Below are 27,853 nucleotides of genomic sequence, written 5' to 3'. Positions count from 1 at the left end.
CACACACACACGTTAATGTGTTAGTGCGAACCCGTGCGTGCGTGCGTGCGTGTGTGCTTCTGTTTTGTGTGCCTGTGTGTTTGTGTATATATATATATACATATATATATATATATACATACATCGCCGTGTGTGTGTGTGTGTGTGTGTAGAGATATGATTACATAGATACATATAGTTATATGTAGATATATGTACGCATATGTATATAAACATGTATTATGTATGTATATTAATGTATAATGATACTGTACAATACACAGACATTAGACATGTACACCACTGTAAATGCATCATGCACAGTGCATGAACAGTAGTCTACAGTGTGTGAGAGCTTGTGTGTATATGTGTGTGTTAGGTAGGGCTGTGGTCTTGATATGCCGTTTTTCAGTCTTGAAATACAAGTTGGGGGGGGGGGGGGGGGGGGGGGGTGCAGGTGGGAGGATAGTGATGTGGTCTGGGCTATAGGGTCTTTTGTTCCAAATTTGGTGCAGTGCATCAAAATGCCTTTGCCTTCTTGTAGGGCAGCATACACAAAACACACACACACACACATAGAGAAAGAGAGAGAAAGATATATATATAGAGAGAGAGTGGTAGGCCTGTTTGGCCTACATCATTTCCTTTCATTTTCTAATTTATTTCAAATGTAATACATTAATTTTTCATAAAACTATTTTTACTAAAACCTAAACTCTGTGTTGAGAGTTAGCAAATGTGTGTCTTACTGGGTATGGAAAACATGTTTAACCTCTAATATTTGAAAAGTTCATTCCAATGTAATTAGATTTTTTCCGGATAAAAATTCAAAGCAGTAGTAAGCACAGTTGTCTGTCAAACCCCTGCTCCACTTGCAGTTAGATTGCATCAGGAAACAGTCTGAGGCACAAACGGTCATACTGCACCTCATATGCACCTGCCCATGGTAACCTGATTTTTTTGGTCACATGGTTTCCATGGTAACAGAGCAATAGTCTTGACAGGCAATGAGGAGGGTTGTATAAGCAGCCTACTACATTACACTACTATACACACACACACACACACACATATACACACAGTCACACACAGTTTGTGATGTCATTTCAGGTATGAAATTGGAGTTGTGTTATGAGGAAAGAGGTGATGGGTGACTGATATTTAAGCAGCAGTCAGGACATTCCAGGAGCATCAAATGACTGCTGGAAAACTGGGAGTGCTGGCTGACATTTTGAAAACTGCCTCAAGCTTGTGTATAAGATACACAACTGTGGCCTGCAACAATAATTGCCACAATAATAATAATAAAAGTTTGGAAAGTAAAGTTAAAACAAAGAGGTAAAGATATAGATTGCACAAGATATGACATTTCATCTGAACACAGTTTTTTGGAAGAATGAATAATAGAACAGCCTTCAGGTAAGTGCACCCTAACACTGCAAGCTTCAGAGATTAAATACAAGAGTGTTGACTGTGTTTTCTATGAAAACTGCTTCAATTGTATTTTGCAGATGTCAATGCACTTGTCATATTTGATAAGGTGCAAGACTGTGTAAATGGAACCATCTTTACAGGCAACAAGGAGGTTATAATTGTCTTTGCAATAATACATGCACATGCACATGACAGCAAGTGCATGTACAGTTTTCTAAAACCATTGTTCCCCTCTCATATAATTATAATTGGTATGAATGAATGAGATCATTTAATTTTGATAAATGTAAAATGTCTAAGTGTAGATATAGAGCACTAAAGTAGTATGATATAGATTGAGTATGTAACTGAGCAGTGACACACAGTTCCTGAACAGAAATTCAAAAGAGTATAAATTAAGTTGTCTATGAAGAACTGAAGGTGTTTAGAAAACATGGACCTATACAGAGTAAAATAATAACTACTACGACAATTAGGACATTGGCAGGATTTGTATGTACATTCAGGTACAAGTGCAAGATTGTTCAATTAGCCATCCTTTATTTAGGATGTCAGATGTGTCTGATTCACACAAACTAACTGCAAGGACTCATTGATGAGTTAATGGTAGCTGGAAGGCACATTAGCTGTGGTGTATCTGCTAAACCAAGCTTTCACAGTGTACCTCGGGAAACAGCACGTTATCTGAATATGATTGTAATACTATAAATGCCATGGCTGACAGAATGACATTGAAGTATTTACTTAGACTGTTTTCAATGTCCCCCTTCAATTCAGCCTTAACTGGTCATCTTCACAGCAGACAGCTGACAGTTTGACTTCTCACTAATCACATTAATTACAGCTCCATTCCATTCAGGCGTCCCAGCAAGTTGTGCCAGCAGCACAGAAGCAGAGCCCTGGAAATGGCATAGCTAAAAGGAATGCAGCCATAATTCATGTTATTAATTACACCTGTATGGTTCCTGAATAACATGTCAGATGGCTGCTGTGAAAATCATTTACCCTCCATTTGACTCATGTCTTTGTTTGCTGTTGGCTGCTGCCTCTCTCTGAGCACTTTACTGGAAAGGAAACAACTCCACTGTGTAAAACAACACGTGACAGTTTGGCACAACTCATATTGAGACTTTGGGGAAAATTAATTTAGTGGCAGACTCAGTCATAGCACATACCATGTCTCAAATCACCACTCAAATGACCTAATAATTACCTAATATTCACTGTCCAACAAAACAATAATCAAAATATCAATCAAACATCAAAACATGTTTGTGCTCAATTATTATGAGTCATTGTATTTTACTGAAAAATAAACTGTATATACACCAAACTTCACACAGCACAGAGCCTGGTATGTTGTATGACATTACTTAGAAAATTAAGATAATATTAAGATAATTCTAAGAATTAATTATGAATATTATAAGCATTAGGCATGAACGGCACTTTATATTTCAGTATTGGCAGCTAACCTACTCAGTGAATATGTCCTAACAGAGGATTTTCACTATTGAGTAAAATCATATATTGTTCAGTCTGAGGATTTTTTTCAACATAAATTTTCATCTTTTAGGCCACTGACATATATAATTGCTCAGCTGGAACTACATGCATATAGTATGCAGAATACTGTTAAACAATGTGTGTGAAGTATGTAAACACTCAAAATGAAAAAATAAAGGAAAATACTTCCTTTCCAAGTGCACTAATAGACTAATTGTAAAAAGGAACCTGTAATATAAATGTATAGTTTTCAGGTATATATGTCTCAAGAAGAAAGCAAAAATTGTGTTTTCTAGAAATTAAAATTGAATTTGAGAGAGATGAGTGATGCATTCAAAAAAATCATAGCATCAAATATAACAAAAAACAAAAAGATGAAGCAGGTAACTGTGTTTGGTCTTCTGTGACTGAGTTACTAATATCTCACAGAGACAAAGGACTCAAGGTTGGACATGCTCAAGTTTAATGCAACTAAATTTACACAAATCTTAATTAATATTCTAGACATACAGTGACACAAGAATATTAATCAAGAGTAAAAAAAAGACAATGTGAATAGAGCTATGAAGTTTGAATGTCACTATCTTGTCTCGTAGAAGTAATCTGTATTATGGGGGGTTTGTCATTCAAAGCACATAAATCACAGGACTTCTGTCCTTCTTGAAGCCTCAGGAAAACATGTGGTTCCTGGGACGAAAGGCATCCCTCTGCCTCTCATACATGCTGATGTACGATCTAAGGAGGTCCTCCATTGCGTAAGCCTGAAAAAAAAGGAAATGACTTTGTCAGGAAATGTTTCATTTCATAATCACTGCTCTCAAAGTATGGCCAGACTGATTTATAGAATAATATGCACTGGCTTAGCCGGTTGCTCACCTGCGTGGTCTCACAGACAAAGCTGGACTTCATCAGGGTGCCGACTGTCATCTGGAAGAAGTTGCCTTTGCTGCTGAACTCAAGGATGCGGCTGAATTTGTGCATGACCAGCAGCTCCTAAAAGATTGACATTATGATTCAGCCACATTAAGATGTGATGCTTTTACAAATAAAAATAAAGTGAGTTGAAATGTGACAGACTAACTAGAACAACAGAATGAAATAAAATGTTTCACTATCATATAAAAAGACTGAATGTATATCGACATTAATAGGGAAGCCAGAACATTAATATGTGTTATATTTAATTTTATATTTAATCTGTTGTACGGACCTTGTTTGTTGGGTTTATTAAGCTGACACCTTGCTTGCTGATGGCAATCATAACTGTACTTGGGTAGCTTGGTTCACAAGATTGCTGCAAATTAAATCACAGATGAAATGAAAAGATTCTTCAAATTGTTTGTCGGCCAACTTTGCTTTTGACCTCATCCTGATAACTCACTTTAACTTCAAAGAAAGCACAGCCGAAGGTCGGCCAGCTTGAAATGGTTCTCAGGAAGGCAATTTTGGCTTCCTGCAATGTGATGCCGCTCTGTTTGTTGTAGGAGGAGATGATGTGCTGCAAGTAAAAGGAAAAACACATGAAAAAAACCAAAAAAAACCAAAACTCAGCTAGCTCTCTCCTGGCCCCGCTCCCAAATACCAATTTTTATATAAAACAAAAGTCAACGTGTAACTTCCTTCCTTTACCTTCTTCCAGTCTTCAGGGGACATGATTTTGATCTTGTCAGCAGGAACCAGCTCACTCAGCATTCTGGGGATCATCACAAACTGGGACCTGTCTGAATCTACTTTGGATCTGAACAGCAGTCCACCCAGGGTGATCATGTCCTCTTTGGTGCAGTTGTGGTTTCCCCGCAGGTACTTAGGCATCTCCTACATGGAAGCACAACAGAGGATGTGCATCATGTCGCTCCTGATTGTTGAAAATTAGTAAAAATTAATCAGTACAATGAAGAGTGTGTTTGGTTCTAGTTTGGATGCTGTACCTGCGGGAAATGGAAGGTGAGGTCTGCGACCTGGTCTTTCCCCGGGGTCACATTGAACCAGAGCTTCCTCTTAAAGATCACCAGGTAGGGAACGTTGGCTTGGTTGCCTGGGAAACAAAACCTGAATTATAAATATGAAGTTGCCCTGTCATATAAAAACTGAAGGTGTCAGCGATGCATTACCTTCTCTCACTCTTTTTCCTTTCTTAGGAGAGTCTGAAGTCTGCCTTAAACTGTCAAAGAAATATCTCTCCTCATCCAAACTCATGACCTAGGAATGAAAAAGAGAATAAAACTGATATGTTATGCCTTGGATATCCCAATCAGTGTCTATTTTATCTATACAAACAAAACCAAAAAATGTCCCCTTAAGCTACATAGACATCAACATACTCAAAACAAAAAATTACAAAATTAAAACTAATGGTGTGAAAACAGGAATCTTAGGAAAATAAATATCATCCAACCCCACCTTGTTTGGTGTTTTCAGGTAGAGGCTATATCCATCGGCCGAGTTCAGTTTGAGGTGAGAGGCAATACTGTAGCACAGTTCTTTGATTGTTGTTGTTGATGCTACCTCGAATATCTGCACAGCAAGGACAGCAAGAAATCTAAATATAATGTCTAATGATTTCCAGCTTAAAGGGATAGTTTGATGTCTTGGGAGATTCACTTTTCTCTATCTTGTCAAAAGTTAGGTAAAAGGATTGATAACAGTTTCATGTCTGCATGGTTGATATGTAGCTGGACACAGAGCCAGGCTAGCTGTTTCCCCATGTTTCCAGTAGTAATATAAGTTAATATCAGTGACATAAACAATTGACTAAAACAGAGCTGAGAGTCTGCAGACTGAAGGACATCTTTTCTCAGCATTAAGAGGAGAGTGTTGTGCCTTACATCACTGGTGTCGTTTGGGAAATGGACTTTATGGAAGATCATGGTGCTGTTCTGTTGGATGGCGTCCACTTCTACCAGATGAGGCGGAAGCTTCCTGGGCTTCTTACTGAGGGTACAAAGCACTCAGATAAATTAATATGGCATTCACACCCTAAAATATTAGACACACCTGAAATAAGGTTTTTCCAATTGTACAACTTGAAATTGACTGTTTGAAATGTTAAGGACAGGAACTCAGAGCAAATGAATTCAGATAGATAGTTCCCAAACTAAAATATTGTAGCGGTATAAATTCAGTGGTATTTAAATTTAAACATGATTTAACCAACAGTGATTACTTCTCACAAATTAGATATTCAGTTGCTGCTATGACTCAGACTGGAAGTTATTTGATTCCATTTTCCTTCCTTAACTAATGTTGAGGTTTAAAAAGTCATCTTTTCCCACTCTGTCTGACTGAATCACACAGAATATTTTACAATAACATTTTAACTTCACTCCACAAATTTTACACATGAAGTTTAGTTACTCATGACATCATCAAGTATTATTTATCCTTATTCAATCTGCATCATCAGGGTTTCTGCAGTTAAATTTAATCACATAGAATAAAACTGAATGCCTGTTTTCACAGGTAGTAAAGGTACATAACAATATTTTTAAGTTCATCTGAGTTTTTGATTCAATGCACATTTGCCCATTACGAGCTGAGGAGCTTTCCAGCAACTGTAGTTATCAGCAGTGACAGCGTTTGTTGCAGGTCTGACGGTTCAGCCTCCTGCAGCACAAATCCATTATCACAACAATCCCACTGTTAGTTTAGAGGAGAGGTGTTTAATGTATTAACAGCTTGTAACTGGAGAAAAAAGCATGTTGCAACTAAAAGAGAAAATATGGAAGATTTTGAAAATTTTAATGGAAGACTTATAAATTAGCCTAAATTCAGTGCTTTTTAAGACCCAGGGACTAAGAATCAAGATCTCACAACAAATCTTTTTAATCTGTCACTTTCTGGCAATTCTTTAAAGTTATTACCTAAATGTAATAACAGGTTTGGTGATGTAACTAAATGAGGATGTAGATGTGACTCCAATTAACGTGAGTCTTTTCTAAACCTCATTCCACAATACTTGATTTAATGGCCAGTAACCAACCTCCCTGTACAGGACACTGATTTCTCATTTCTGTTTCTTTCTCCAGCCTGACCTGCACATCGACAGCAGCCTCTGCAGGCAGACGGAAGCCAGTGGTTCTCTGGGCCGCGACTCCAGGAAGCGCTGAGTGTGTCTCATCAAATTCTGACTGGGCGGGAACAAGCCTGAACACAGCCACATGAGCTGCCATCCACGCTCCATACTCAACCTGAGAGTGAGGGAGAGCAAGAGAGACCGGAAAATGCACAGAGGATTGAATGTGTTGGCTTTTTATTTTTCTTTCAGTTCTTTGGAAATGCAGAAGTACACACTGAGGAAGCACCTGTTGTTGTTGCTGGTCATCTGCCTCATAATCTGGCAGTAGATCTCATCCTGCAGGGCTTCATGCTGGGTGGCGGGACCAAAGATCTGGTCAGTCAGCTCTACAGGGCTGCGAGAGTGTTTGATGGGGTAGTCGCCCATGTACTTCAGAATAGGTAGCAGCTGAGAGTCAAGGACTATTCCATGGAGACACTTCCTTTTTTATAGAAGTACAGCTTTCAGACAAATTGGTGTGTGCTTTTTAGGTCTCTGGAAACACCATTATTCCCAGATGTTTGTAAATTTGAGAAATGAGGCAACAGATTACACACCGTCTAATCTCCTGTACGCAAATTTGTGGTTTTATCTGCACAAAGTATTTCAACATCCTAAGATGCAAGGAATGTATGTGAAACAAACCCCAAAACTGGCCTGTCTGACACAGGAAGGCATATTTTTCAAAGGATATCAATGGAAGCGTTGCAGGCCAGGTTGCTGAGGTCAGAGTTGCCGACCAGAGTCTTCATCAGTGGCTGCTTGAGAGGTTCTCTGGAACTACTCCACAGCTTCTCTCTGCCAACCCCCTTGGATGCACCTTGTCGACCCGCAGGCCTGTGAAAGGCAGGAAACACAGTGTGAGCAGATCAGTGAAATGAACCAGCTTGCTTCATGAGTTTCTTTGCTCCTTGTAATATTTAAAACAGCCTGGCAGTTACATAACTGATAAATGCATGATGCCCTGTTGAAATACTCTCAGCATTGCTGCTGTTTCAGTTGCACTACCAACCAAATTTACAGGCAAACTTATTGTGAGATGAATATTCAACATGTTTAAAGTCTCAAATTGCAAAGTAAAATGTTATCACCTGAAGTTCTCAAGTGAAAACTCTTTTAATGAGACAGGAGCCACTGTTTCGTCTCTCTGCGGGGCGCTTTGTGCGGCTGAATGTTTCCTCTGGCCTGGAATAAGCAGTTCCTGAGGGGTGAGAGGCAGTTCATCAGTTCAACCACAAGGGGGAGCGCATGTGAATGATCATACGCATGGATCCACTGCTGCATAATGCTGAAAACTCACAATTCTGTAGTCTTGAATGCAGTTAATTTTATTCACACAATTGCATTTATAAGCTGTATTTATATATGGTGCAGATATGGACCAGACAACATAACCCATTCTTTAAACTTACTATATGTAGTGTATCACATCAGTTACCTGCTTTTATTTATCTGCAGTATGTAGCAAAAATGTTTAATTTTCACTTTTTTCAAATTTTTTTCTAACAGATTCATTTTGCATCTGTCATAGAAAACACGCCATCTGTCACATTTTCTCCTGTCTCCTACTTCTTTTATGATACGTTACCAAATAAAAGAGAACTGAAAAGTATGAGATGTAAAGGAAACTCTACCAGCATATCTTCAGTGGGCCTGGTGAGAGTTGGCAGAAACTGCACTGTATCCTTATAGACTGCACCACTGCTGCTGGTCCGCTGGTTAGTTGCTTTGATCCAGGTCTCCTCAGGAGAATATTCTTCATCTTTTTCTACCAGCAGCAGGTCGCCTCGCTTACAAACCAGAAACATGGGGTCATCTGTAGGAACAAAGAGACACAGAGACTGTATACACAAAAAATTGATTTTTATATATTTTATATATATTTATGCTGTCTTAAGTGCAGATGTGTGTGAGCTTACTCTCCTATACTGTACATGCTGTAAACTCATACCTGGTTTGTTGGTATCCTGCTGAGCCAGTGCGTACACTGAGTGCTGTCTCAGCCCTTTCAGGGTATCCTCTATAAGTGCAGCCATTTCCACAGCTTCTGCACACCTCAGGTCAAAGTCTCCTCTGACTGTGGCCAATCTCACTATCTGGGGACTAACAGATTTTAAATATTAGAGTTTTATTTCTATGAATTCAAAATGTAAGGGAGTAAATTAAAGAAATTAAAAAGTACCCATACCTAATCTTGTGGACTTCTTGCATTTCTATGTAAGGAAGCTCAAGGAGTCTTTTTTCTCTCCCGTCCATGAAGAAAATGCCACTCCAGTTTACAGCCACAAAAAACCTGCTTTTGGGCAAAGGAGGTCCTGAGGACAGATATGGGAATGCAAATGTTTCAGGAGCAGGGTTTTAAGTGGTTTCTCAAATTGTAACTGGAAATCCAAATTCCAAGTGGAATTTTATACACAAGTGCTTTACATGAATATATGCCAAAATGCATAACACCACCTACGTCACATATTAACCACATAACATGGCAATATTCATCTGCATTAAGCCCAGTTGCACTTTAGTCTCTTTCAGACATTAATAAGACATATGCCCATGGCACAAAGACATATGGAATTATATAAAGACCTGTCTGGGTATTAAGGAAGTGTTATTTTGCATTGTAAAATACTGCATGTGAAAGCTGTATGTTGACTAACCTGACGTCATTGTAACTTCATAAAACTTGGAGAAGTGGAGTGGCCACTCCTTTCGAGCACTGTCCACCAGTTCCCCTTTGACGCTTTCTCTGCTCTGCTTTCCATTGTTAAAAGGAGCCTGCATTGAGACAAACATGGAAGATTTATCTTGAGGTGCTGCACCTCCATTGTGCTCCTATGACAAAAACATAAAACAAAAAAATACAGCAGCTCCTTTTGCCTGTTTGTTTGACTGTACAGCACTGTACCTGTGACAGTGCTGAGTTGATGAGTTGGATCCACTTTGTCATGGATTTGTTCTCAATAAGCTGAGTGGCGATGCACTCCTCAACCACCTTCTGGATGTTCTCTCTGCTGTTTGTAGAGCCAAACTGGATGTAATAGTGCATTGCTGCCAGCTGGACATATCCATCCTCCTGAGAGATAAAATACATAAATATTGGATACAGTTCACACAAGCTGGTTTTGATATCATTTAACAGGACACAATAGGAAAGGTGCAACTGTCTGCTACTGCTGGGAATGATGATAACTATGACACAGAGAAGAAACAGAGAAGCTGTAGAACATAAAACTCAAACAGTGAGCTAAAAGACACTAAAATGTTCTGTAAAGCTAAGGGGAATTGTAGAGTTGGGTAAAAAAAAAAAAATCCCAGTGGGTTCATCTTTACATGTGACTTTGTTCACATTACATATAGTAATTTGTCCAACTGTTAATGTGAAAATATTGACTATAGCAGCTTTAAGTTTCAAAATGTTAGAAAAACAGATTAGTCTTGAGCCACTACTTCGATTGACAGTTGTTGGTTTTGCTGGCATTAAACAACCTGCCCAACCAGAGACAAGGCCATTTGGATTCATTATAATTTTTCTAATGTAGTGCTGCTTTTCCACTATAACAAAACTGGTAAAACAGTACCAGTTTTGACCTATTGCAATACTAATTAACCCAGGACTGGTCAAATGTTTATTTCTTTCACATTTGTCTTTTAGCTCTACATTAGAAATGAAGTCATGATGAGAATATGGCATATACTTAGTAAACTAAGCAGTTTCGGTGCATAACCTCACCTTCTCGCTGGTGTAATCTGCTGACTTGATTCCCTTGATGACCTGTCTGTAAATTAGGTCTGTGCTGATCGGATCCTCTGAGCAGTCATGCCACGGTGTGAACAGTTCCTTGCGCAAGGAGAGACTCCAGGGGGTGTCCCTCTCATGTTTACCTTGCCTCCTCATCTCTTGCTCACACTGCGATACAGCATCCAGCACATGCTTCCCGCAGCTGCCCAAAGACCACATCTGGAGGTGAAACACAGATAAGACTTTGAATGTGGTTCTCTGAGATATTTCTTACTAGAATTTTGTACTATTTAAACAAAATTTATGAAATCTATATTTTCTAATACTGTGAGTAAAGCTGACCTTATCATAGAGGCTGATGTACAGGGAGAATCCATGTGTGTCTTTGAGATTAGTCTTTTCAGCCACAGCTTGACAGACCTCAGCAGAGGTGGAGGCTGATTCCAGCTGAAGACTGATGGTACGGTCGTCCATTAGAGTCACAGTCACATCTATGGGCTCCTTGGACTTGGCAGCCTGTCAGTGGAGATAAGGAAGATGAGACTGGATTGAAATCAAGAAAACAATCCAATAATTTGGAATTTCAATGCTGACTGAGGTTAGGGACTTGCAAATCAGACTTGTAATAATAGAAAATCCAACAATAAACCTGGCCATGAAATAATCATTCCTGAGCAGAGAGGCTGCAGACAAAAAAAGTCACCATAACAACAAAACAAAAATGGAATGAAAAATGTTTACCTGTAGCTCTATCCAACAGGGCAACTCTTTTCTTTCTCCATTAGCTATTATCCGGCGCAGGCGCTCAGTACAGTATGCTCCATAAGCACTTGGACCTTTGCGGACAAAACTCTCCAAATACTGTGGAACAGAGTAAAGAACACAGCACAGGGTAAACACAGTGATATGTAGACTTTGTAAAAGTCTTTTTTTTTTTTTTTATTCTTCTGCACCTGATGAAGAGTCACAACAGTGCATATTTCCTAATGTACTACAGTAGAAACTGTAATAGTAGTGTCTTTGGGAGGCAGAAATATACAATGATGCATTAAAAAAAACATTTATAAAAAAGCATGCAGTAGATTTACAGTATAAGTAAAACCAGAACCTTGTTTAAAGGAACCTCAGGGTGTTTTTTTAGACATCAATGAATTTTCCGTAATCAGAGGTTCTTTATAATCAGATTCTCATCTGAGGTTTACCCACATTTTATAATGTTAATCCTGTGTTTTTCCTGTGTGTTTCATGACTCATTCATGACTTAAGTTACCAGCAAGATGCAACACCTGAAAAAGTCAGCTGGCAGGAGAACAGGTCTCGTAATTAAGAATGACAAGAAATCAAAAATAGAAAAAAAAATAAAAAAAATCAAATAGAAATTCTTTTGATCGCAAACTGTCGTATTCTTGAATTACTTCCTGCAGACTGACCTTCATGAACAGTTCTGTTGGAGGGAAGATACCAAGACAGATGGAGAGGAGGGTCCAGCCTTGCATACGGCTCTTCCTGTTCTTGTTTTTCACCAGCTGCTTACAGATCTGGCAGTAAATCTCATCCCTGCATGGGAAGAGGAACACAAAAGAAAGGCAAAACCAGTAAGAACCATGGCAAATAAGACAGACACAGAATAAGAAGAGATGAACAATGAGTGCACTAAGATTTACAAAGTGTATTTACAGACAAATTAAATTGATATTACAGACAAATATGGGAATAATACAGATAATACAGATGTTTTAAAGCTACAATCAAAATAAAAACATTATATCTTATGTAATTTACATACTCATCCTGGCTTGGATTTTTCTAATATAAATGTATGCTTGGCACAAGCATGTCTACAGACATTGTACCTGTCTATGTATTTTGTTTTTCCCATGTGAATGATTTATCCCAGTTTTACCGTATGTCTCGTCTTGATAAAGCGTATCCAATGATAATGTGCAGTTTTTCCAGGGCTGAAAGCGGCCGATGCAGCGTTGGACCTTCTCCAATCAAAACGTCCTCGTCCTCTGTCATGTTCTCTGGCTGTTTAAGATGACAACAGTACAAACGATCAGCAGGTGACAAACACAGACTGACTAATAAATATTTTAGCAACATTAGTTCTGACCTCTTCAGGAATAGCAGAGGCTCTTCTGTTTCCACCGCCAAGCTTTTTCTTGTTCTTCCTCAGTATTTTCTGTTCAGAAAAGGAAAGATAATTAGAGGGAAGACTAATGACTCATATTTGACTTTAAAGCTGATCCTATATATTATGTGGTAGCAGAAATGAAGCTGTTTGCGATAAAACTGGGTCAGTGTATCTAGTTTGCCACAACAGTTTAGCACTGATTCTCCACAAGTAGCTTTAAGGTATCTTTTATAGTGATTATAATGCTACTCTGAATGGCATCATTATTTTTGTGGAGTGGTTTGGTATCCCGTGGTTCAGATGCTTTGTCAGTGGCTTTTCCCCTTTGTCTGGATTAATGTTCTTATTTTACTATTTTTATTATTTTTAGTTAGTGTAGTGAAACAGCACGCTGCCACATAAGACTGGCTTTGGCTTTGACTCTGGTATTGGCATGAGACATCAAAACCCATATAATTTAAATGGACAGTATTTATTCTGGCATCTGTTGTTAACCACCATTAATCCTGTTTCTCTGTTCTCTGTAACATTCAGAATACTTTACCTGGTCCAGTCCCACCAGGTTGCTCAGCCTCCTACCCTGCTTATTAGGCAGATGATGCGAGATGGTGCTGGATGCTTGAGATGTTGTGTCCAGAGATTTTGGTTCTGGTATGTCCCCCATGAACCGTAGAATAATCCATGACAATGTTAAACAAGCCTGGAGAAGGTTGAGAGAAGAAACTGAATGTGTGATAGAACATTTTTTTGTTGTTGACAGTTAGAAGAAAAGCTACCTGTCTTTTAATCTCTGTCCTCTTACCAGTGTATCACCCTCGTCATCGTGGGGCAGAAGGGGCTGCCTCAGTCTCTGTGTGACGTGTGTGTGGGTAGCATTGCCCTGGAAGTTAAGCTCACTGAATTTATAGAATGAAAACTGGTCGTCATCCTCATCAAACTCGTCATCATCTTCTTCCAGTGATGGGATAGGAGTGGTTGACATTGGAGGGGGGATCTCTGGCCCTGGGGTCTCAGCAGAGGTTTCGTCTGCAGGCTCTGGCATGTTCCTCCTCTGTTCGACAGTCACAAAGGATATCAGAGGTTTGTTCTGTTGATTAAAAATCTAAGATAAAATTAAAGACATTTCTTAATGTCAATTTAGCAGATTAGACAACAGAATTATCAGCTAACCTCTGGTTCTGATTCTGATGCTTTTGGCTCCACCACTTCCACAACAGGAGCAGGCCGGAGATCATACGAGTTCTCTGAATCCCATTCAGTGACTGGCTCCGGCTCCTCCACGGGTTGCAGTGCGATAAGATCATTCAGTCTCCCCTGAAGCTCCAAGGCTATTTGTGCCTGGTTCTCTCTCTGATAGGTTTGTAAAGAGAGAGGACAGAGACAGCATAGGTGTTCACATTCGGAAATACGAATCCCCACGCCTATTTCTTGACATTCATTATTTCATAGTATTTGTAGTTACAAATCTTTCATCATTCCTTACATCATTCCTCATCCTTTGAGCCGTTTTTCTGGCCAGGAGTCCTCTGGTGTAAGCCTGCAGCAGTATGACTGCCTCTCTCTTTTGCTTCCAGCTCTTCCTCACCCGGTAGCCTCGTACCTACAGTTTATCAGCACTTAATTAATTATCTTATCATTAATGATTTTGTGACGCACTTGGACCTGGCAGTACTTTTGCTTCTCTATAATAATAAGCAGAATAGGTGTAAAATACATTTAACTTATTAAAAAAAGTTTATTTCAATTTAATCAATCAAAGAACTTTTTGAACACATTAACAACATTTGTGGAATGCATTTTATAATCATTCATTTTTTAAATTGAAATATATGTATAAAATTTATTGAATATCTAAAACACATTCCCAATGCACTGTTATAAATGTAGAAATATGTTGCAGTATTTACATGAACTTTTAATCAAGGACATTCAAGGATGAACTGACCCATTATATGATAATTATGTGTCTACAGTACCTGTTTCTGTATGGTGAGTACTGCTGCTCGCTGTCTTTGGTACTGTGACTGGAGATTCCGACTACGGATCTTTGATACCAGCCGTTCATAGCCGTGCTTCAGCTAGTTGGGGCAAGAGAAGAAACACAGGACAAGGTCACTGGACCTGAGATAAGTCTCTGATGAGTGATATCAGATACAGGCTCTGAGCTCCATAAAATGCTATTAAGCATCAGACCTTTCTTCGCACTTTCTCTTCTCTGTAAGCTCTCCAGCGCCTCTGCAACACCACAGCTGCCCTTCGTTTCTTCAGAAAAGACTTCCTGGAAAGAGGTCAAGAAAAATCTTTGAGGATTAAACAGATAAAAAATTAACAAATCTTTTTCTACAACACTCCATTTGATTTGCAACACTTATTGAAATACAATTATAATATCTATAGCTACAGTAAAGTAATATAATACCTGTTATTACAAGTTGAGATAATGTAAACCAAGATTATTTATTGCACCCACTGTGTATATACTGAAATGAGAAACTGCACCTGTCTTTGTGTCCCATCATGACCCTCTGGATCACCACAGCCACTCTGCTGAGTTCTTGTTCCCTCAGTCGTTCCAGGACAGCGTCATGAGCATCCTGAAAAACAATGAAAAAAGAAAATTATTATCTCTTGATTTGTCCCAGAAATCCTTGAAATCAGATGCCACAATGTTTCAAGATTAAGTCATCCAAATTTAATAAGAACTGACCAAATTATAGTCGACGGCTGCATACATTGATAACTGAACAGTGCACAAAAAAAAAAAACACACCATAATGTCAAGTATAGATCATAGATGCTGCTCTAGTTCATAACACTGATGCTAATTTACCAGTGCCAGTTAATACTTAATCTGCAGTGAGCATCATTACATTCCTGAGAAAAGCTGTGGTACAGCATGGTTTGAATTATTGAAGTCGAAGTTTTCTGCACCTTCAGGAAAATCTTGGTCCTGCCTATTTTCCACTCGTCCTCCCCTTTAATCACAGTCCTGCAGATGGCTTCACAACAGGCAGCAGCTGTCTCCTGGAGAGACAATAAAGTATTTATCTGAGTGCTGAAGAAAGTCTAATGACAGTCCAGATTCCTCCAGGGGAAATGGAAAAAGATGTTATTTACCCATCTGGCCATTATAGTGACATTTACTGAAGTAATAACATTTTAAGTTCCACAAATATGACAGAGATTTTATGAAACCGGCAGTAAACACTGTCAGGTATAATCATCAAGAGGACTGCATCATGACTAACGGTTTTGGGGTTACAGATGGTCGTCTTCAGGAGCACCCTATAGCGCTTCAGGAATTCCTCAAAGGTGTGGCGAATTGGGTATCCCAGATTCCGGATGCGAATGGTGTCCATCATGCCAGAGTATCTGAGCTGACGCATACACAGCTCTCTGTCAAACACCTAGAGGAGAGTAGATTAAAGTGGTTGTGAAAGTGGTTCAATATATGTGGGTATTGAGTAGCATTTGTGTCTTCTTCCTTCACAGCAACAGCAAAATTATTGCTTCAGATCCACCATTTTGTTTGTTTTATCTGACCAGCATGCTAACCTGAAAGTGCTAACATGCAGATGTTTAGCTGGCAACCACTTAGTTTAGCATGCTAACATTTGGTAATTATCACTAAACAGTACAACTGAATCTGAAATGTCATTATGAACCAAAGAATTGGACAAAGTGAAATTTTGACCAGAGGGTGGAGCTAGATAAAAAGCTAAGGGATCACTAAAGTTATTACAATTCATCCTGTGGGGAACATGAATGTGTGTGCCGAATTTTATGTCAATTCATCTGATAGTTGTCGAGACATGTAACCAGAAGTGTGAATCAAGTGGTGGCGATAAAGGGAAGTCAGGGGATCACCAAAGTCATTAGGCTTCATCCTCTGGGAACCATGATTGTCAGAATACATGCAGTAGTGAAAACATCAATAAAACAACAACCCCCTGATGGTATGATAACAAAGCTCAGGGGACCACTAGTAGTAGTAGTAGTAGGGTTCATCATTCATGTCATCATTCAAAATGTCATGGCCATCCATCTAATCATTTTTGAGATATTTAAGTCTGGACCAAGGTTGTGGACCAACCAAGATTACTGCAAAACACAACAGTAGTGAAGGAAGATAAATTATATAAACTCTAAAGGGTGGAGAAAGCCTCCCAGTTAAGAGCTAAACACTGTACTTTACACTGTGTTTTAGTAGGTTACATTTTCCAGGAAATTTGCTGAATTGGTTTATGGCACAAAACAGGAAGAGGTCATTGTTTATCCAGCACGAGGACAGATGGTGTGGAAGGCTGATTGGAAAACTCACTTTATCATCTTCTAACAAATGCAGAGGTAGGTACAGTAGGGGAGGTACAGTATAACCATAGCAACATTGTCATTATTTCAGGAATCAACAGGATTTAGGAGAAATGTCTCAGACCCTCATCTCATTTGTTTATCATATATGATTACTCAGTGACGCAGTTACGTTGTAAAACACTATGTGTGTGTGTGTTACTGTGAACATGTATGCTGCAGTAGCTGCTCTTGTGTCATTCACCTCAGACTGCTTGTCATTATTGGGTTTGAAGCAGCGGATGAAGAAAGGCTGGCAGGCGGACAGGGCCTTCATGAGGGAGTCCAGAGACTGACGGAACTGTCCACTCAGCGTTGGCACTTGTTTACGTTTGTCAGCCTGGGCCTGCATGGATGATAGAGAGAAGACAAACCCATTCAGCAACACAGTGACATCCCTGACACCACTGTCATTATCAGTGCATGTCCACTGTAACCCAAAGTAGACTGCAAATAAATGTTAGAATGAGTGTCAAAAGAATTACAGAGAAGAATTACATCTTAAAATCTTGTTTTCTGTATAAAAAAGTCAAAAGAGTGAGATTACTTTGCTGCATTAAATTAGTAATTAGTGGTTAGTAGCAATATGAAAATGAATGACATAGTTATGAGATTATACTTTCATACCCGTAGAGAGCTCTTGGGTGTCATCACAACCTTGTTGTTATTTGTAATCTTCAGCCCATTGGTTGAAAGCTCAGTCTCAAATGTCTGACGAAGTAGCTTATTTTTGGACATTTCAACCATCTTGATAATGTCAGAACTGATGGCATCTCTGTTCTTTTCCAGGAATCCTTAATGTAAAAAAAAGAGAGAGAGAGAATTACTGAGTGGGTTTCAGCAGAACATTTAGTCTTCAGTTGGACTCATTGCAAGTTGTTTGTGTACCTGTGGAGTCATAGTAAACCACGCCTGCAAAGTGCTGAATCCCAAAGTTTGTGTCATACTGACTCCTTGAGGCGATGTAGCTCTTGTCCCTACTGTGTTGTTGGTTCATCTTGTTCAGCAGAGTGGAGTCTGAGCCCTGTGAGCAACCAAATTTCAGTTAGAAGATAACTACACTACTACAAGGATCAAACAGCACTTATCAAACCAGAGTACACTGCCACCTTTGGAAAGTGGCTCTCCTCATCAATCAGAGCCAGCAGGTTACAAGATTTCCCAGCCAGAAGGTCCAGGATGTTTTGATTGTCACTAAAGTTGATGTTATTCCACACAATGTCCTCTTTCAGGTACTCCTCCTGCTCCAACTTGAAGATGTGACCCACGAAGAACTGTTGGAGCTTCTCATTGGCAAAGTTAATGCACAGCTGCTCAAAGCTGTAAAATGACAGGGTGGTATTTGTTCAGATCTAAATAGCTGTAGAGTTATGATACACTTAGACTGAAAGATGCGTGAAGAAATGTCCACACCTATTTGTGTTGAAGTTCTCAAAGCCAAAGATGTCAAGCAGGCCAATGGACAGATAGGAAGACTTGGGGCTGTTGGACAGCTTCTTATAGATGACACTGTTGATTTTTTCAACGATCCATATGAACAGTTTGTTGTAGATAGCCTGACAGTTAAGACACAGATCACAATTAATTTATACTTCTGAGCACTAGTTACAGGGTAGGTTAAACTGGGGAAATTTAAGTGAGGTTGTGACTGATTGGTTGGTTCGTGTACCTGGATCCCCTATTAAAAATTACCTCATCCTGTTAAATTAGGATTCTTCCTCATACTGTATATTAAGCAACATTTACAAGGCAATGTTTCATTCATCTAAGATCAAGATCCAACAAGGAAATAGACAACATGCTGATTTACGATCACTGGCTCGATTTTATTACCTTGACCAGGGCATCTCTACAGTCAGACGCCTGTTCAGAGCTGAGAGGTTTGGTCACCCTCTCTCTGTTGGTCATAAAGGAACGGTGGGTCAAACTCCTCTCCAGAGAGGACTTCTCTACCTGTACAGAGCAGACACAAAAAACTTAATGTTGTTTAACGCTGAAGAACAAACAATTCCCTCATAGATGAAGAAACCTACTTCCAGTAGTGATGCTGCCATGCTGAAATGTTCTGACTTGCTGACATCACTGGTTTCCAGGTTATTTTGAGTGGTGGCTAATGGAAACACAACAACAATAGTTCATTTTGTCACAAAGGTCAAGACAATATGTTACAATGAGCTGGGCATATTCAGTGTATCTGGATGTGTGGTAGAAATATCACCAAGTACTGCACAATTTTGAGGTACTTGTTCTTTACTTACATTTTATGCTACTTTATACACAAGCACTTTATTAGGAACGCCATGCTAACACTGGGTCCTCTTTTTGCTCTCAAAACAGCCTAAATTCTTCCACAAGATGTTGGAAACATTCCTTTGAGGCTTTGCTTCATGTTGACATAACTTCATCACATCATTTCTATAGATTTGTCAGCTGCACATTCATGCTGCCAACCTCCTGTTCTACTACATCCCAAAGGTATTCTATGGGATTCAGGTCTGGTGAGTGGGGAGGCCACTGAAGTTCACTGAACTCATTGTCATGTTCATGAAACCAGTCTGAGATGATGTTTGTTTTGTGAGGTCCAAAGTGTGCCAAGAAAACATTCCTCACATCATCACACCACCACCACCAGCCTCAACTGTTGACACAAGGTTGGGTCCATGGATTCATGCTTTTAAATGCAGAGAAATCCAGATCCATAATTCAATTGTATTAGTAATTTTGAGTATTTTATACTGGGATTTTGCTTGTTATCTCAAGCTAAGTGTCTAAATATGTCTTCCTCCACTGGTTACAGCAATTATATTTTTCCACTGTAGCTCATTATTGTGTGTTTTCTTGGTTTCAGTATTCAATCATAATTTAGGATGAGTATAGTTGTGTTATCATCTTGGATGTACAATATACTGCCTCTGTTCTATCTGCATTTTATATTGTCACTCTCTTCACATTAAATAAATGAACTAATTGAACTTTAATAAATAAAACCTATGTGTAACCTATACAAAATGTGTATGCTCACCCTCAAAGCAGACGTTTCCCAGGTGCAATATGGCTGCCAGCAGCTTGAGGATTTCCTGACACTGTTTTTCCGAGAAGGTCAGGATTTTCATGGCAGAACGGATACGAATGTAGTCTTTGGCATCGTCCCTGCCTTCACACACGATACAGTTACCCTGTCACACATAGGAGGGAAGGTTTGAATTGTTTACCGCATGTAGACAAAATATAACTTGTTTGGCTAATGTGACTAAATGAGCTCCAGATAGGTATTGTAATACCTTGGTAAGAAAATTGTATTCCTTAGCATCTCCAAGCCTCAGAGTTTTCTTCTCCTCTGCTGTGATTCCTACCAACATGCAATAAAACATGTGGTAGTTTCGCTCCTCCAGTGCCTGAGGTTGTGGAGGAAGAATGAAGTATTATTTTTAACAAAAACTGAAATTCAAAGGTATCACTTTTCTGTCAGGTGGGTGAAAATAAACACAGAGAACAGATGACCTCTGTATTTTTTCCTCTGTGACATGAATGATGTGTTTTCTCTGTAGGCCCATGAGAGCTCGTTGCCCTCCTTGACACTGTTGCCATGTTTATTTAACAAGGCCTACAACAGATAGTGCACTATGCTTTCATAAGTTTACAGTATACACCTGCCCTCAGGAGAGATAAGAACTAGGCTTGCTTAGACAGAACCGCCTCCTCACCTGATGACAGACACGCGACTTCTCCAGAAGATACTGCTCCACACGAGCAGCCTCAATCACTCCGTCCTTATTGAAGAAGATCTCCAAATATTTCCCAAAGCGACTGGAGTTGTCATTGCGGATTGTCTTAGCATTTCCAAAAGCTGAAATAAACAGAACAGTGTCTGATCATTTGTTTTTAACTACTTATTCTGTGTATGTGTGTCATTACTGGACTTTTTTATGTTTTAATGTCCAGCTGAAGTACAATTTTACCTTCTAGTATCGGGTTGGACTCCAGGATTTGTTGTTCAATCCTCTGTTCAGACTGCTGACCACTGACTGCTGCCAAGTACTGCAGGATCAGCTTAGTGCTCTCTGTCTTCCCTGCCCCGGACTCCCCACTGAGAAAAAAATCTATAAATGTTATAGTGATCAAAAAGTATTACCCAGAAACATTTATTCTATTCAGTTATTTGCCCTGACCTGATGATGCAGCACTGGTTCCTGAGATGACGTGTCATGTTAAAGTAGCAGGATTCAGCGATGGCAAAGATGTGAGGTGGGAGTTCCCCAAGCTTTCGACTGTGGTACAACCTCACCTGAAGGACAACAGAATGCACAATGAAAACACAACACAGTAATTTAAAATAAGGAGATTAAGCTTGTATTTCTATAATGCATGTTAATTCCAACACGGTGCGCAGTCTCACCTGGTCAGCTGAATATATGGGAAAATCCTGGTAGGGGTTCACTGCAACCAACACTGACCCTGTGTAGGTCTACAATAATCAAAAAAGAAAGAAAATTCACACTACACAGTTAACTGTGTTAACTACTACCTGTGTGATTAAAAAACATTTTATCTTATATCATTCAGTCTCATTTTAAGTTCTATAGTTTTAATGGGTTATTTCACTCAAATTGCAAAAAACCTTTACTTATCACGTCTGTTATCACAAGTCAATGTCTAAAGAAAATCAACATCTGGATAAGCCAAAGTCATTTTGGAGACAGCTGTGGGAATAATCTGCTTTCAGTTTGTGTGGCAGAGGAAACACTGCACAAACAGAGGAAAGAATGGATTCCACTAAACATATGAATTCTGGATTTAGATGTCCTGGAGTCAGTCAAGAAAGTGAAGGCTTTTACAACAGGACAATGATCCAAAGCAGACCTCAAAATCCACTATGAAATACTTTAAGAAACACAAGCTGGAGCATTTGGAACAGCCTTTATTGAAAATCTGTGGGTCAGAACATGAGCGACAGAAATATAACTAAAGCCATACCGGCTCTAATGTCACCTGGATTAACAGGATTTGTGAGGATCAGGAGACAAGTGCTGAGAGGCCAGGTCAATGGTAGACCCAAGCCATTAACATCTATGCCCTACCAGTCATCAGATACCCAGCTGGAATAGTAAGCTGGCCACAGGAGGAGAGAGATGCCACTGATGTCAAGACACAAAAACTCCTCACAATGCTTTGAAGGTTCCACCCAAAGTCCACCCAGACCTGAGACTCTACGAGTAACGAAAAGAGATTGGATGAAAGTGTCAGCCACGATCCAGAGCCACGATCCAGGATGAAACAAAGGATCACCTGTGAAATCATCCAGAAGATGGCCCCCTGGGATGAACTGCTAAAGGAGCGCCTCAGGCAGTAGAAAACAGAGGCTGATGAGGTGGAAGACCAAACCCCTCAGTGGGATGTTTCACTGACAGGTAGAGGAAATGGCTGGCATCTAGAAATCCTAAGAATTGTTACAAAAGGCCGGCCAGAATGATAGTACAGAGGCTCTGATCATGGCAGCATAAGAGCAGGCCCAAAGCACCCAATCCATAGAGCCTGGAGTCTACCGCAGCAGACAGGAGGAAAGGTGAAGGCTGTGCAAAGATGTGCCTGAGACAGTGGAGCACAAAGTAACAGGATGTAAGATGCAAGCTGGGACAGTGTACAGTAAGAGGTATGACCAAGTTGCTGGAATAGTGTAAAGGAACATCAATGCTAAGTATGGATTAGATTAAAGTCTCCAAGTCCCAATGGCACACACCACAGAAAGTGGTTGAGAACAACAGAGCTAAGATCCTGTGGATGTTCAAGCCCCAGACAGACAGGTTGATGAGGAGCAGAGGAGGGCGGTATTTATAGATGTCGCAGTTCCAGCTGATGGTAACATTAGATAGAGAGTGAGAAAATCGAGAAGGACCAGGGGCTGAAGGAACACCTGGATCAGATGTGGAAGGTGAAATCCAAAGTGGTCTCAGTGGCAACAGGAGCACCAGGGACTGTAACCTCCAAACAGGGAGAGTTACGCCAGCAGATTCTATGCACTGGGTATTCTGAGGTCTCTGTCCAGAAGCAGTCCTTAGAACAGCTGAGATACTGTGCAGAACCCTCAAACTCCCAGGCCTCTGGTAGAGGACCTGAGCAATCTAAAGTTATATATATATATATATATATATATATATACATACACACACACAGATAGATGAGTAAAATAAACATTTTTGTTTCATTCTTTAAAGTACTGACAACATTTCTCCAAAATTCCAAATAAAAATATTGTCATTTATAGCAGAAAATGACAAATGGTCAAAATAACAAAAAAGATGCAGTGTTTTCAGACGTCAAATAACGCAAAGAAACCAAGTTCATATTTAGTTTGAAACATCACAATACTAATGTTTTAACTTAGGAAGAGTTCGGAAATCAATATTTTGTGGAATAACCCTGATTTTTAATCACAGCTTTCATGCATCTTGGCACGCTCTCCACCAGTCTTTCACATTGCTGTTGGGTGACCTTATGCCACTCCTGGCGCAAAAAATTCAAGCAGCTCAGCTATGTTTGATGACTTGTGACCATCCATCTTCCTCTTGATCACATTCCAGAGGTTTTCAATGGGGTTCAGGTCTGGAGATTGGGCTGGCCATGACAGGGTCTTGATCCGGTGGTCGTTCATCCACACCTTGACTGACCTAGCTGTGTGGCATGGAGCATTGTCCTGCTGGAAAAACCAGTCCTCAGAGTTGGGGAACATTGTCAGAGCAGAAGAAGCAAGTTTTCTTCAAGGATAACCTTGTACGTGGCTTGATTCATGTGTCCTTCGCAAAGACGAATCTGCCTGATTCCAGCCTTGCTGAAGCACCCCCAGATCATCACCGATCCTCCACCAAATTTCACAGTGGGTGCGAGACACTGTGGCTTGTAGGCCTCTCCAGGTCTCCATCTAACCATTAGACGACCAGGTGTTGGGCATAGCTGAAAATTGGATGACCTTACTCCAGTCCTCTATGGTCCAATCCTTATGGTCTTTTGCAAACCTCAGCCTCAGCCTCTTCTTTGCTTCTCATTGATGAAGGGCTTTTTTCTAGCTTTACACAACTTGAGCCCTGCCCCTAGGAGCCTGTTTCGAACCGTTCTCGCCATTCACTTCACCCCAGCTGCCATTTGCCATTCTTTTTGTAGGTCACTTGATGTCATCTGTGGTTGCTGAGTGACATTCGACTGAATTGATGGTCATCCCCAAAGTCTGCTGCTTGACCTTGTTCTTATGAACCGCTGTCTTAGAAATTTTAAGGATGGAAACAACCTGATGTTCACTGTATCCCTCTGCCAATCAAGCCAGAATTGAACCCTTCTTTTCCTCACTCAAAACTTTTCTTTTCAACTCTTAGCATGGTCGGTAGTTATGTTTTTTTAGTTATTCCAATTACTTTTGAGGTACTACTAGCACGATTTTTGCCATCCAGCTGGTCCTATTGCAAGAGGATAGTGATGACCACAGCATTGGTTTTTATACCTTTCCTTGTTAAACAAGATTTTGTTCAGGTGATCACCTAATCAATACCTCATTAAGTAGAATTAGGTGTGCTTGTGTTGGAATTCAACAGACACTAGAATGGAATGGCTGTCAAACATGTAGAGATACTGATTTCAGAAAAATTGTGGTCTCTTAATTTTTTCCAGAGCTATAGATAGATAGATAGATAGATAGATAGATAGATAAGTTCACATTTTGGGACTCAGTAATAGACTGCAGGTGTGTCTTACATAGATGATTCCTTGTTTGTGTCTGATCAGCAGGTTTCGGAGGAGGCCAGCCTCGTTCATGTCCCCAAGTTTGATCATGTCATCCACACCCTCCACTGATGTAGGGTGCATGACCCTGAGAGAGGCCTCCTGCTCCTGGGACAAACTCTGCTCCTGGGAGGGGTTAAAGTTAGAAATAAAACTTTTTAGGTGTATCCCAGGCTGAAAATGTTTCTTTTAATGCTTGATTGAACAACACTTCAGCGGGCTAATTCTGCTCTGTAACTAGCCAGGAAAGGGTGTTCACCTTTCCCTCATCGTCCACCAGAAACCGCTGACCCGATGGCGTTACTTTTATCCTGGCTCCGATGGGTGCCCCAATGACAGAGTCCACCCACACCCACTCCCCCTGAAAATGCAGTAAATATGTTAATAAATCCAGTTTCTTTTTTCATTGTTCTTCAGAATACAGAATTTATGATGGGAATACCTTATCCTTTTACAGTATTTCCTTGAATGAATGACTGCAGGGAATTGTGACACTAAGTCCAGAAACAAAGGAATGACAGTGTTTCCTTCAAAGCAATATACTTATCAATAAAATCCATACTCGTAACTCTACAGTCAGTAGAGAGACTTTTTTTTCAGTCTTACCTTTCGCAGCATCACCAATTTTCAGCTTTCCTACTGCCTGAACAAAGAAATCCATATGATGAGTTACAGTTTCCAAAAAATGAGGAGTGAATGACTTATTGTAAAAGACTTGGAACTAACGTGTTCTCTTGGTTGCGTTCTTTACCAAGGTTCACCTCTGTGTTCAGCGTCACTGGTTAAGGTGTAGGCTAAATAGGTAACAGGGTAACAAAGCATTTAATGTAGCATAGACAAACTGATTAAGAGGTCTACCTGCCGTTTGTCTTGACGCCTTGTTGAACTCGTCCCAGTATGAAGAAGGAGGAGACACAGCCCTAGTAAGACTCACACAGTGGTTTTATGGCACTTTGACTTTGAGCCCACTGTGATAGGAAGGAAGAGGAAGAGAAACTGATCACTGACGCATGAGGTGAATATCTGTCTTGTCATCAAGGAGGTGTCTTCCTTGCTGAGTCAATCCATTTGGAGTTCGTCCATTAGAATTTAATCTTGCAGTGTTATAGTCATAGCTTGTATCCAAATGTACAGTTGTACCGGACTGCAGTTCAATCTTCTGAAGCAGTCTGATATAAGTAATTAATGTCAGTCACATTGTTCAAATATAATTCTGAAACTATTTTAGGGCATATCAGCACATCCACATACTGACATTGAACAGTACTATATAAGTGGCCTTGATGTAGATTCAACAGGTAAAACAGTAGCTGTTGAATGAATTTATATGCAGCCTTTGGACCCTGGTTGTCAGAGGAGACACCGTGGAGCATCTCACAGACTGTCACTGCAATAAAGATGTAAATATGACATTCATTATCTTTTGAGGGAGGATCACATTTATAGCCCAAGGGACTTAATAATCTCTGTGTGGCAGTTATCATTTAAGCCATGATCTGCATAATATCCTATAGGGATTCCCTCCTTGGTTGTGGTTTCCACTGTCAGTAATTCTAAGTGTGAATTTCACTGCCAGTTTTCTGCTGTCACGTGACAGGTTGTTCCTCAAACCTCAAGGGAACCCGACTTCTAACAGACTTATTTGTACCACTATAAAATCAAGTTATAAAACAGTACACTTGGCTGAGATGGGAGTCTGTGCTCTTGTTCACTGGCGTCAGTGTGTTGAGCACTGATAAGGACTCCCCTGAAAGATAGGCAAAGAAGAAAATAAAAACTTTCGTGAACAACATCTCATCACTGCTGTTGCATGTAACCTCCCAAAGGTGGGTCAGTTCAGTACCGCTTCTAGTGACTAAATGTGAAGATGGTAAAAAATTTTTAATGCTTAACTATTTATGATGTACAAAGATAAACTTCTTGTCTTAATTTACTGGTCTGATCTTTGACTTCATAGAATTACTCTGATAACAGCAGGGAGTTTTAATTTTAAAGAGACACTATGTAACATTTGAAAGGAAAAAAACTCTTTCTTCTCCTTATAAATAAAAGGTTAAATTTGTGAGCAATAAAACACACATTTGCTTAATCCAATACACTCAAGGGTTTTACTGCTACAGCTTTGAGTGGTCTGGTATGACCAGTAGCTCATGGGCTACTGTTAGCAAACTTTGGCATTGTCACATTATGATCTTGTCAACAAAAGCTACAAAAGGTTTTTTTTGGTCTCATGGAAGCCAAAAATCACACTAAGCAAACAGTTAGCTATTTACACATCCATCAGATATGGAACAACATTTACATTAAAATGGGAGTTGTCGAAAGCTAAAAGGGTTTCCATGTGATGAACATGGACAACCCTTTTAGCTTTCGCCTGTTCTCCCAACTCCTATGGAAAATATTCACCTCTTAAGCAGCTAGCTAGATGCTCAATTTGTTCACCAGCTAGTCCCTAACTTTGTCTGCTGTTTGATGATTGGACCGGTGGTGGTGGGGTGGGGTCCTCAAAACTTGAGAGTTTTGTTTCACCTGCTCACCTTCTATTATTATTTCACTGGGTGTAGGATACACAATACCTGTGGTTTATACAGGTGGAGTCATTAACTGTGACATAACCCCAAGTCACAATCTATTATATGCTGTTGGACTGGTTTATGGTTAATACATTTAAGACACTCCTTGGTAATAAAGATCAGAGAGACTGGTTCATCACTATGTCAACTAAACAGAGAAGTGCCACAGTGCAGTTCATTAGGCGTCATCAATTTATCACCAGCAGCAAGGGTCACTCAATTTGTGTTCTGCTTCTCATCTTTAATGACTATACCTCCACCATCATCACTGATTAAACGTGCCCCCCACCCCCCCAAAAACAAACAAACAAAACAAA

At 39.8% G+C, this 27,853-nt stretch overlaps 1 protein-coding gene across 3 annotated transcripts; it reads right to left on the bottom strand.

Moving 5' to 3' along the window:
- Positions 1 to 3,359: 3,359 nt before the first annotated feature.
- LOC108883872 (unconventional myosin-VIIa) lies at positions 3,360 to 27,777 on the bottom strand. Of its 3 annotated transcripts, XM_018677421.2 has the most exons (51): positions 25,822 to 27,777; positions 25,690 to 25,741; positions 25,570 to 25,606; positions 25,223 to 25,324; positions 24,937 to 25,089; positions 21,593 to 21,661; positions 21,366 to 21,481; positions 21,156 to 21,283; positions 20,901 to 21,043; positions 20,478 to 20,591; positions 20,219 to 20,372; positions 19,230 to 19,306; positions 19,030 to 19,149; positions 18,610 to 18,752; positions 18,306 to 18,516; positions 18,085 to 18,220; positions 17,824 to 17,990; positions 17,402 to 17,542; positions 16,095 to 16,253; positions 15,778 to 15,870; positions 15,346 to 15,440; positions 15,040 to 15,124; positions 14,823 to 14,924; positions 14,330 to 14,446; positions 14,017 to 14,196; positions 13,649 to 13,897; positions 13,391 to 13,546; positions 12,826 to 12,894; positions 12,616 to 12,740; positions 12,143 to 12,269; positions 11,454 to 11,573; positions 11,055 to 11,228; positions 10,704 to 10,931; positions 9,879 to 10,046; positions 9,631 to 9,748; positions 9,162 to 9,288; positions 8,925 to 9,076; positions 8,608 to 8,789; positions 8,065 to 8,174; positions 7,668 to 7,810; positions 7,221 to 7,374; positions 6,951 to 7,106; positions 5,745 to 5,850; positions 5,320 to 5,433; positions 5,031 to 5,118; positions 4,848 to 4,954; positions 4,549 to 4,734; positions 4,301 to 4,417; positions 4,130 to 4,213; positions 3,796 to 3,912; positions 3,360 to 3,680 (listed from the first exon to the last, which is right to left on the bottom strand). In XM_018677421.2, exons 3-51 carry the CDS (start codon positions 25,579 to 25,581, stop codon positions 3,588 to 3,590), a joined length of 6,387 nt encoding a protein of 2,128 aa, XP_018532937.1. In that variant the 5' UTR covers positions 25,582 to 25,606; positions 25,690 to 25,741; positions 25,822 to 27,777; the 3' UTR covers positions 3,360 to 3,587. The 3 variants fall into 3 exon arrangements, with proteins under 3 accessions (XP_018532937.1, XP_018532936.1, XP_018532939.1); XM_018677420.2 differs by lacking the exon at positions 25,690 to 25,741; XM_018677423.2 differs by lacking the exons at positions 25,570 to 25,606; positions 25,690 to 25,741; positions 25,822 to 27,777 and adding an exon at positions 25,406 to 25,537.
- Between the last annotated feature and the right edge of the window lie 76 nt (positions 27,778 to 27,853).

This window comes from Lates calcarifer, linkage group LG4 (assembly GCF_001640805.2).
Source record: "Lates calcarifer isolate ASB-BC8 linkage group LG4, TLL_Latcal_v3, whole genome shotgun sequence".
Classification (NCBI taxonomy): Eukaryota; Metazoa; Chordata; class Actinopteri; family Centropomidae; genus Lates; species Lates calcarifer.
This window is presented reverse-complemented; position numbering and strand designations above follow the sequence as displayed.